General features: G+C 34.4%; 1 protein-coding gene across 1 annotated transcript; it reads left to right on the top strand.

Annotated features, from left to right (window-relative positions):
- Nucleotides 1-2,063: 2,063 nt before the first annotated feature.
- Nucleotides 2,064-10,630, top strand: EMB1211 (MORN (Membrane Occupation and Recognition Nexus) repeat-containing protein). Its single transcript, XM_085746104.1, has 11 exons — nt 2,064-2,736; nt 3,770-3,841; nt 5,268-5,357; nt 5,453-5,626; nt 5,738-5,828; nt 6,414-6,476; nt 6,579-6,645; nt 7,709-7,812; nt 7,897-8,023; nt 8,463-9,184; nt 10,039-10,630. Exons 1-11 carry the CDS (start codon nt 2,132-2,134, stop codon nt 10,456-10,458), a joined length of 2,535 nt encoding a protein of 844 aa, XP_085602230.1. The 5' UTR covers nt 2,064-2,131; the 3' UTR covers nt 10,459-10,630.
- The last annotated feature ends 1,595 nt before the right edge of the window (nt 10,631-12,225 follow it).

Genomic DNA, 12,225 nt, shown 5'->3' with positions numbered 1-12,225 from the left:
CCATTTAAAAATATACTGAAAATATGGTAGTTACCGTTAAAGACCCTAAAAAAAAATTAGGATTTTTTTTTTTTACAATATATTTTAAGCATTCTTATTCCACATCTCATTTGGTAAAAAAAATTACTCCCTCCGTTTCATAATACTTGTCGCTTTTGAGGAATTTACACATACCAAGAAATCAAATAAATTTTGTTATTTTTGATGAAATTATATGTGTTAATTTCTATAATACCCTTAACCATTTATTATTTCATTCTATTATTTCTCTCTACAATAAATAAGTAAGGGTATTATTGACAAACCAATAATTAATGTTGCATTGAAACTTGAAGTGACAAGTAATGTGAAATAAAATTATTCTCCAAAAGCGACAAGTATTGTGAAACGGAGGGAGTAGTATTTTCTTGAGTAAAAAAAAGTATTTTTATTTAATTATTCATAATAATAATTTATTATTTTCAATAAAATGCTTGTTAATATGTCAGAAGTGTAGGTAAACCCAAATGGGTAATACAAATTGACAAAGAAACATAAGAGAACCAACCCAATCAATGATAACAAACAAGCATCCATCACGAGCGCAACCCATCGAGCATGTGTACGAGACCGAAACCAATTTTCAAAAAATACAACGTGTGAAAGTTTGCAAGCACCAACTAGAGATCAAACAGTTGGTGAATGGCTTGACCGTCAACACAAAAATATATTCATATATCATAAATTCCCTAACACAAACACATCAAACAATAAAGGCCCTTTCGAGCGAAACATTCGAGAGTCAAACTTTAAGAATGATACATATAAAACGATGATGATAGCGTGTAAACACCGCCATTAAAATAGAACTTGTACCCAATGACGCGAGCAAATATGTTTAAGACGAACCTGAATAGAATTAGAGTGACCTAAACCCTAACTGGTTGTACGTACAAGGTAGGGCATAGGCATTACCTGTTACATAAGGAGAAAAATTGTCGTATCATCCTACATAAGGAGTATTCAATGCATCAATATATGGATAAAGTGAAGCTTATTTCCTTTACATGGTTGAAAGAAAAAAAATGATAATTTAGCTTTTGATCTTGATCGTCTTGTTTGTTCTATTTTTTTATCGCTAGTAAATTGTGTAAATGGCAAATACCCCTCCCCACCCCTACCCCGAAATTGTAAAATCTTGCAATTACCCCTACGTTAGTCAACATGATGTGGTCGTTGATTGTCCACGTAGTCTGACATGTCATGCCACATCATAGGGATAACTGTTTTTTTCCTTTCAAATATTTTAAGCAAAGTGGTCCTTGTGACAAATAATTTTTCTTGTGCTTTAATGGATTTGTTGTAAGAGTTTGATCCTTATGAGTAGCAACAAATTGGAGAAGAAAGATATGTATTGTATTGAATGTACTTAGAAAAATTACAGTTGAAAGGAAAATGTTGTGTGTCACATGTTATGATATGTTAGGATATTTTTTTTCGCACCTATGACCAATTTTTATTGTGTTATTTTTTAAGGGATATGTTTGTTGTGTTGGCGGGGTGGGGCCTGACCTTAGAATCCAGGAGTGATTTTTTTATATGTGCATTATGTAGGTAAAGTTAAGGAGTCAAAATTATCGTATGATAAATCTTGATGCACTTTGAACCTTTAGTTGCAATTGGATTCGAAACTGTTGAACTTAGCTTATGTATATGAACTTGCATATAACTTTCTTATACGTAAGAGATTACATAGACTCAGATATTTTATGCAACTTACCAAACTACTATTTATTTTAGGCTATTACTTGCATACCGTTGAATCATGCTGTTAAGAAACGAGTGTCAGATCATGCTACTGAACCATAACTTGCGACGCACAATTTTCCTTTCAATTGTAATTCATCTAAATATAAAGGAGGGTGGAAATTGATTATCGTTTAACCATTTCATGAAATTTTTATCTTTTTCTGTAATTGTAAGATTTTACAATTTCGGAAGTATTTACCTATTTACCGCTAAGTAAATAATTTATCTACATTAATTAAACTTGAATGGAACTGGAAGAGTCTCTCACTCTCATCCTCACTCTCACATACAAGCTTTTCATATCTTCATTTCCCGCAAACAACAACCAACCTTATCTTCAACAATGTTCCTCCTTCGCCGCTTCCAAAAACCACCACCACCCTCCGACTCCAAAAACCCCTCCGATTCCGACTCCGACTCATCCTCCGACGCAGAATCAGAAACCCAAGACGACCTCGATGTCGAATCTTATCTCAACTCATTCATCGCCCAAAACACTGAAGCACCAGTCCCAGCCTCCGAATTCGACCCAGAACAAAACTTCAAAGAAGTAATCGAAGCTTATCATTCCGAAAAAGTTCAAAAATACTACGACAAAAAAACTCGTCGCAAGGTTAAACATCGTAACCCGTTTGATTTTCCACCTGATGATGAGAATTGGAAAGAAGAAGATTTGAGAGAGCTTTGGGATAATGGGAATAACACCATTACTGGTACTGGTTGGGACCCTGCTTTTGCTACGCCTGAGGAATGGGAATATGTGAAGTGGAAGCATTATAAGGGACAAGATGTTCCTATTGCTCCTTTTTATCTTCCTTATAGGAAACCTATTCCTCCTGTACCTACTAATCATTCTGCTATTAAAGGTCCTAAAGATGTTATTGAAGAATTGGATAGGATTGAAGAGTTTCTCAAATGGGTTAGCTACGTTTTTGAAGATGGTAGCACGTATGTTATAAAAATTCTTCTTTTCATTTTTTACTTTTTTTTTTTTTTTTTAATGTTAGTATATAGTTTGTCCCGTAAGTACAACTTAGTTGTTAGCTGCATTGACGTTAATATGGATGGGTCTGAGCAGACCGAGATTGAACATGTGATTCTCTACTTCTCCACATTTAAGGTGTGTGAGTCTAGGACTGAGATTCACTGACTTTAAGACGGGAAAGTCAAGTGACTTTACTCTTTAGTGTAATTTTTGTTTTATGAAAGAGAAACCATAAATAAGATGAGAGAGAGATAGACACAGAGTCTCTCTGACTTTCCCGCTTTAAAGTCACTGGATGCCAATTTGTGAGTATAGCCACTAGACTATTTGACCAGAACACAATATTTATCTATGTAGGGCGGCTCAAATAATAAACATGCTTGGCTTTGTAGGGTGCTCTAAAATAGGTCACTGAGATTATGAATACTTCATAAATGGCCCGACTCTGGTTAATTTTACTCATATTTATCATTCTGAAAGTATGTTAGAGACTAAATTGATAGTAAGTGGTTAAAAATAGAGACCAAATTTATAGTAAGTTGTTAAAATACAAGGACCTAATTGATAATGAGTGGTTAAACATAGTAAACTTGACAGCTTGATAGAGATAAGGACCTTTTCGAAATATTTATAATCTTAGGGACATGTTTGAGAGCATTCTACAAAATAAGAGACTAGTTTGGTGGTTTACTCATAGTTTGTCTCTGTTTTGTTCAGTGTTGGTAAATAGAGGCTATTGCAAGGTGGAATTTAAGCAAATAGTTATTGTTCGGCAATAAGGTGTTTAGTACAATATTGTCGAATGGTGGCGTTGTAGTAGTGTTGCATAGAAGAATTTAAACAAGGGAAATGCTAACAAGTGCCCGAAGGACACTTGATAAGAAGCTTAAAGTTAGCATAACCCTTTAAAAACAAATGCCTATTTTGTGCCGGCTGCGATTGACAATACTGGTTTTGTTTGTTATTCATTAATGTTTTGTGTTGCTAAATTTTTAGATATGAAGGAACTCTTTGGGATGATATTGCTCAAGGAAAAGGTGTTTATACTTCTCCAGATGGACTTGTCAGGTTTGTTTTTGCTACATTGTTTTGGCATGCAGTTGGTGCTGTTAGTTATGCTTAAATGGTTTTGGTGGTAGTGGAAGTGGTAAATAGAACAAGATAGAATGAGATACAGGCCCTGTTTGGGTAAACAGCTTAGTTAAGCACTTATTGCATGATCACTTATCATATACGTGCTTATGTATAAGCCATTATTTTAATAAAAGGTAAAGTAGAGTTAAATTTTTGCATAAGCTATCATAGCGAACTTATGAAAATAAGCTGAAAACAATTTATGGACACGTCATAAACTGTTTATATCAGCTCTCCCAAACAGTACCGTAATTGTCTGTGTGTGTTGGGGTTGGAGGGGACTTTTAGGATGTTACGACAATGGCATTCACAATCGTGAATGTATTTCCGTAGGGGCGTAGTCAAAAGGTGACTTTAGAGAAATCTTTCTTGACCATTGATAGTAATCTGATCGTTGAAATTGATTTGCTAAATTCACGATACAAGCCATCACTGATGTTGGTGATTTGCCTGGTTGTGTGACCATAGGGGACTGCTACCGTAGGCAATACAAGTTTAGTTAAACACAGGACTGATAGGGGAGCTGGAAAAACAAAAATCATTCATACCTGATAGTACATATGCTATGTCTCCACATGCAAAAGCCAATTGGGCCTGATGCACAAACAAACCGCTGACCAACACATTACTTGGAAATTTGATATAGGCGGCAAACAAAGGACCAAGCTTTTGGTCTTTGACGAGGTTTTGTTACTGTATCAATGAATTGACTATCCTACTTTGACAAACTTAGTTACAGAGAAGGAGGAAACAATCTTGAAATTGAAAGAAAACTTTGATGATGATATATTTGGGTGTATATATAGTTTTATTATTTTATTTTTCTTCTGATGAATAAATAGTTTTATTGAGTATATTTGTCTCAGTTGGGAGCTGCAAGGACAATAATATGCCGGGGTCGGGGTTCGAAACCTAGATTCCCGACTAAGCTACGCGACCAAAAACAAATAAATAAATTATATTTATAATAGTTTATATATAATACAATATACTAATATACATGTTTTGGTGGGGGGTGGCTGGGTTGGAGCCCCTGCTTCCCCCTTCAATATGTCCCTGTTGGAGAGGTTTTCGTAATTAACCATTGAATACGAAGTGTTATCCAAGTTGGCTAACTACCCAAAAAAAAGTGACAGAACTTGATTAAAATGAGTTAAATAATGCATCTATTTGTCATGTTTTCTGCGGCTTCATGGTAATGATCGAGGCCTTTGACTTTGTTTGATAATGGTTTTAATTGCTGAGTATTTGCTTGTGTTCCTGCATTAGATGTATTAGCTTCATCATATCTTTTTATGCCACTGCATTGTGTAACACTTTCTTGTCACAGATATTTTACAGTGTATTTTCTATATCATAGGTATGAAGGTGAATGGTTTCGAAACGACCCAGAGGGTCATGGTGTTATTGAAGTTGAAGTACCTGTTATAGAACCTGTTCCCGGGTCCAAGTATGTATATCTGAAGTCTTAGATTGTACCACAGTTTAAAATTGTGTTCAATTTATTGCATACAAAACTTTGAATGCTTTTATCGATGTCATCAGACTTGAAGAAGCAATGCGAGCTGAAGGGAAGATAATAAAAAGGGATTTTATGTCCCCAGAAGAGAGAGAATGGCTTGATAAGGATATTGAAGATAGTTATCTTCTTGCAAATGGCAACTTTGAAGTCCCCTATTATGAGAGGGATGAATGGGTTAAGGAGTTTGGAGAAAAGCCGTAAGTTCAATTCTTGATTCTCGCTCTAGACATCATGCTGCATTGTCTCTATTTTGGTTTCTCTCTGATACGTTGTAACTGGTCTGAAAAAAACTGTATTTTCGTGGCCAGGGAGAAAGGTCGCTATCGTTATGCTGGTCAGATGAAGCATGGGAGGATGCATGGATGTGGTGTATATGAAATTAATGACCGTATCATATATGTAGGTCCATGGAGTAGATAAAGTTTATGTGTCACTGTTAACTCCAATCAACAACTTACTTTTCAAATTTATAAAAAAAGGGGGAGAGGAAGCTGGACTTTTTTAAGATAAAAATAAGGTTTTAAATAGTATACACTGTTAGTTTAAAAGTTTTTTACACGGTCAATCAATTATAATCGTCAGATCATTAAAAACGTTTGACTCTAATAATAATAATTACTTGTAAAATCACACACATGCTTGATTATGATTTGTTATCAGTGTAAAACTTTTTACATGTCAGTGTATTAAAATTAAACTCAAAACATAATTGTAGAAAATAACACGATTTGCTTTAGCTTTCTGGAAAGTGTCAGTAAATTAATTATGCTTATGGAGACCTTTATACATTTTTAACTCAAAATATTGCAATTTAAAGTATAAGATGTACCACCTGATTTATGTGATTGAACCTTGCAACTAAATTCAAAGGTTAGGAAATGCTAGTCATCTCAACATAAGGGAAAAATACATTTTCATCTTACTTGACTCACATATAGGATTCCTCTTTTCTTTTATATTTATTACATTATCTGTGCCATGCAGGGTAGATTTTATTTTGGAGAAATATTGGATGATGATGAGGGATGTGATGACCAAACTTCAGCGGTATTAAATACTCTTCACATATGAAAATTAAAAAATAATATTAGTAATTTGAGAGGTGTGGCAATATCTCATTCTGACTGTCTGACATTCTGTCAATTTCAGCTGCACGCTGGTATAGGTGAAGTTGCTGCTGCCAAGGCTCGCATGTTTGTGAACAAGCCAGATGGAAGTATGATGTTTAGTCTAGACGAAACTTGAAATTGAAAGCCTCGTATTCATGGTTTTGTTTTTGGTCATTGACTTTCCTCTGTCTGTTTGATAGATCCATTCATTAGCACACATGTTACTACGTATTAAGATGTACTCCCTCCGGAATGAAATATAAGCAAAAGTGCTAGTTGAAAAGTCAATGTATGTGGTTAAAAATTTAGTCTGCATACATCAACTTTTCAACTACCTTTTTTGCTTATATTTCATTCCGGATGGAGTACAGATTCATGTTCTACTATCTTATCCTTCCTCCGACATCTCCTTCTTGCCATTTAAACATATCAATACCAAGTAAGATTTAAGAACACCCATCACCAGTGTTCTTTTCCAATTTGTGGCTAAGTCATGATATAAAGACCAATTGGAACTTTACATCATATTTATTGATAACACTCGATATGGCTGGAACTGCAAACATGAGATAAAACCTGTTAGCCCTTGATCGGTGCAGCAGATATATGTTGTGGCCAATTGCTTTGTTCTGCATGTTTTTTTTCTACAAGCTAGTCCTTTTCATTACTCTTGGGTTTTGCCTTTGGTCTACCTCTGCTATGTAGCAGTGTTGTTCACCCTTTTTGGTTTTATGTTTTCTGTTAGGTGTATATTTATTCAATACCAATTGGCAATTATATACAAACCTTTATTTTCGGGTTTCTTCTTATCTTTTATACATTTGCACTTTTGCAGTATAAATTATTTGAGTTGTATATAAACTCCTAAGCGTGACAGACTTGCTACTATCGTTATTCCACTATAATTGTTTTGAGGTCGCTGTTCCATGCAGTTATCCTGGATGGAGAACTATGCATCACAAATATGTTAATGATCAGATTCACCTCTTTACCCTTTGACAATCATCTCAACAATTGATGATGGTTTAATATGCATGTTGATTATTGGCATACTAGTAGTCTTTCAACTTTTGTAATATGATATTTTCCATGTTTCCTTTTCCTGATTGGCACCATACTGTTTTTAATCTTGTTATTTTTCATTTATCATAAGATATTTTGTCTGTGCAGTGGTTAGAGAAAAGAGAGGTCCGTATAATGATCCACAGCATGCTTACTTGTATGAAGGAGAGGATGTGTGGATGGCACCTGGCTTCATTAACCAATTTTATGAAGTAAGGTTCACTAGAAAATCTTAAATGCATTGCTTATTTTCATTTTATGCAAGGAAACGAAACATGCATATGATTCTGTTACAGGTTCCTGATTACTGGAAAACATACGCGCATGAAGTAGATCAGGAAAGAGAAATGTGGTTGAACTCTTTCTATAGATCTCCCCTTAGGATACCTATGCCAGCTGAGTTGGAATACTGGTGGTCCAAAGGTATTTAGAGCCCATTTGTTACAGTTTTTTTTTTTTTTGGTGAAAAAGTCACGTATTTATTATAAAAGATAATAACTTTTAGAAGTTTTGATCCGTTTGTTACAGATTTTCAAAAAATCATAATCTGAAAAGAAAAAAAAAATACTTAAGATGAGAAGCTGTTTTCAGCAGTTCCTGTTAAAAATCATTTTTGATAATTGATTTTTTATTTTTAAAAAGTGATTTTCATTATGGTGATAAATACATAAAATAGCTTATGTTTTTCTTTTAAAAAGCTCTAAAAACTAATCTCCAAATTATTGAATATTAAAATCACTTTTTTTATAATCCGTAACAAACAGACCTTAGTCTTTCTCTTTTTCTGTATGAACAAGTACACAATTGGAAACAACGAGTTTATTCTAAATAACTGATTTCTTCCTCCAAATCCCTTGACCAGAGGAGAATAACAAGCCTCCTGAATTTGTCCTGCTTAACAAGGAACCCGAGCCTGACCCTGAAGACCCGTCAAAACTCATATATACTGAGGATCCTCTCATCCTTCACACTCCAACCGGATTTATCATCAATTATGTCGAGGATGAGAAATATGGAATACGTATGTTCTGGCAACCACCTTTGCAAAAAGGTGAGAAAGTTGACCCTAAAAAGGCTATATTCCTACCCGATGGTTATGATGACTTTTTTGGGATAGATAAGAACAAAAAGACCGTATGGGAGCGTCTTAAGCTTGCAATTGAAAAAGTGTCCAAGCCATGGTTTGATAACCTAGGAAAATGGGCTGAAGAACAGAAGAAAATTAGTGAAATGAAAAAGGAGGCACTTGAGAAAGAACTTGAACTGATAGAAGCTGAATTATGTTTGGAAGAGGCCATTGGGGACATGGAAGAGTTATTGCGTAGAAGAGAGAAAGAGGAGAAAAAGAAGGCGGAATCGGGGTTGCCAGATGAAGATGATACCGGTTCTGTAGTCAAACAAGATGAAAAAGCCCGTGTAGATGAAGAAGATGAAGATGATGAGGAAGACGAAGATGATATTGCACCATCGAGTTTTGGGTCTATTGAGCAGGAATCAAAGACAGATCAGCAGAAGGGAAAACCCGGCAAATCACCATTTTCTACAACTTCACTAGCATTTACTTCTAGCAGCCTTATCTCTGCGGTGAGTTGTGATTTTTCTCTTCTTCTACAACCATTGAGCAGTTTTATAAAAAGTTAAGACAACTAATATGCTACCAATTTTTGTATTATTCTTTGATTAAACAATTTTTTTTTTTTTTTTACAAGTTAGCTTACAGGTTATTTGACTCTTATTAACCCTTGTGTGTATGTGTGTTGACTTTTCTCACAATACAGATTTTAAGAATCACATGAGGCATGATGAATCATATTTTTGCAACAGAGAAATTATATTTTGACACAAAATTGACATACAAAATAATTGGTTAACGAACAACAAAGACATGGTGCATTATGTTCAGCAGATGGTTAACAGGTATAACAAGTATCGAAACTCATTAACCATTCATTGAATGTAATTAACCACAAATTCGATCAGTGGTTAATTACATTTAGTGAATGATTAATGAGTTTCATCATCTGTTATACTCATTAAACATTCATTGTACAGATAATTAACCACGTAGTTGAACTCAAGTGGTAACCAACTATTGGCATCCATTCTTGTGTCAAAGTATCATTCTTTTGCAATATTATTCAAATTACAATCACCAACTCTAAAGTTGAAATTAGGGTACTGCTTCACTGTCTGTTGCTCACAAATCATGTAACATTTCATTCCTTTAGTGTATATATGTTTTGTGAAGGCATATGAGATTGCTAGTGATTGTGTATAACTGTATATCTCGGTATGCTTGTAACACTGTGCCAAGGAGCAAAACATATGTCATGTTGGTCATCCTAATTGCACCTCATTTCAATATGTAGAATTGAAACTGTTTGAGTTGGTTATTAGCAAGTTCTTGAATATTTTATCGTTGTCATTTGGCTTTTCAGGTTCCATCAAAGCTGCAACAATCATTTCCATTCTGGAACAAGGTTGGATCAAAACCAGGGTTAGTTCCTGCGCAACACATTGATCACATCAGCGATGTGAAAACAGCTGGTTCAGTCAGTTTCCCTCCTGTGATTGGCCAAAAGGGTAGGCTGAAAGCCGTCGGTAAAGCACATGAAAAAGTTGAGTCAAGAAGTTATTCAGGTGGGAGATTTCTTGAGGCATCCTCTATGTCTCAGACTCGACCGTGTTATACGACTTCAAAAAGTAACCCAAAAGAGCGAAGAATGAGTGGCAACATGTGGCTGCATGCGGCACCAGAGAGGGATTTAGACAACATACTCTCTCTGCATTCAGCTTCATCAATGTACAATTTTTATCCAAACATCCAAAGAGAACCTCACTTCAAATTTAAGCTTTGAAGGCCATTTTTATTCTTAGCTAGGCCCTTGTGTACCAAAAAATGAGTGAGCATAGGTTTTGCCTCGGCATAGAGACACGAAGGAAATTATAATTGCGTTGTAATATTTGTCTTTCAAAATCTGAAAAGTATCTGCTGAATCCTGTATGCATAATGCATTATTTTTTGGATCATGTCTCACCTTTTTGCACAACTTTAAAATGCCAACAAAGTGTGACACATATGACAAATGGTTGAATGCTATTTTTTTTTAAATGACAATTTGTTAGTAATTAGTTGATAGATTAGTTTTTTCTCCTCCGTCCGGTTTCAACCCAAAACCTTCAACTCATTTATACCTTAGCTCAAACCAATTGAACTACCTAACCCCACAGTCGAATGCTGTTTTGAGTTTGATCTAAAACCGTGTATGGAAAATCAGTAAGAAAGAAATAAGGCCCCTATTTAAGAGATCTATATGTTTCTGGAAGGATTAGTAGGATTAGCTTATAGCTGCCAACTATGGTATACCTTTTGAGTGGTTTATCATTTTTAAAAACTCAACCTACATATCCTTTTGAGGTCTCTAGCCTTTAATCCTTAGAGCAATGGTATTTGAACAACCATTTGCTAACAACTTTTATGACAACCTCCTTTTTCTTTAGAGACATTGGTCAAAAACAATGGAGAGAGAAAAAAGAAGAGAGAGTAAGAATATAATGTGAGTACGAGCGAGAAAGTTGTCTAAAAGTTGTCAAAAAAAAGGTAGTACAAATATCATTTCTCTGATCCTTAAGGTTCTTTTTGAATTATTCATAAGCATGGCAGCTAGTGTGTAAGGAAATGGCAAATTACGAAAGCAACTTTATCCATTTCACGTTTCTTAAAAAATCAAACATTATTCTAGAAATATACTCATCCGAACAAAACAAAAAAAAAACTGTTTTTTTACTGGGTGTGTACTTTCGAAATGTACGTTTATGCAGGTGGGAAAACTTCGTCCCTACCTTTAATCTTATAGTGTTATCTTCTATCTCAAATCCACAATTAAGAGTATGTTTGATATCACATTAGATATGTCAGAATCACGATCCACTGTGATTCTGATATACCTACCGTGATACCAAACATGTGCTAAATTGCTCATTCAAGTGCAACAAGCCATTTTAATTATGTCGAAAGTAAATGAAAACTTAGAGTTGTCAGACCACTAGTTTATATCATATAAGTTTGTAGGATTAAACTATTAATAAGTGATACTAATGATCATTTTACGACTATATCATGAGAGATTCAAACTCAACATGTCAATGTTAAACTTTTATCACCGAGCTAACACCTCAAGTGTAAAAGTTATCTCCCATAAGTTTGTATGACTACATTAAAGTACTTGTTTGGTAAAAAGTTTTCACTGATGAGTTTATAATATTATTTTCACTAGCTTATATATTTTTTGAGGTACTAACTAGTGTTTGAACTTATAAAGGGTCATATTTTCTCTCATTTTTCCCTCTCATTATCTTAATTATTATATATTTAAGTTTGCTTAATCGTTCTTTCAAAAAAAAAAGGATTATGAGAGGATTATTTAAGTTTGCTTAATCGTTCCCTCTCATATTTTCTCTCTCCATTGTTTTTTTTTTGCTTAATCGTTCTTTAAGTTTGCTTAAGTTTCTTTCAAAAAAGGATTATTTAAGTTTGCTTAATCGTTCCCTCTCATATTTTCAAAATAACATAAATGTGAGAGGTCTTTTATGTTATTTTATATTTATATATATTTAAGTTTGCT

This window comes from Medicago sativa, chromosome 2 (assembly GCF_051527215.1).
Source record: "Medicago sativa cultivar Bolivia chromosome 2, Bolivia_mono, whole genome shotgun sequence".
Classification (NCBI taxonomy): Eukaryota; Viridiplantae; Streptophyta; class Magnoliopsida; order Fabales; family Fabaceae; genus Medicago; species Medicago sativa.
This window is presented reverse-complemented; position numbering and strand designations above follow the sequence as displayed.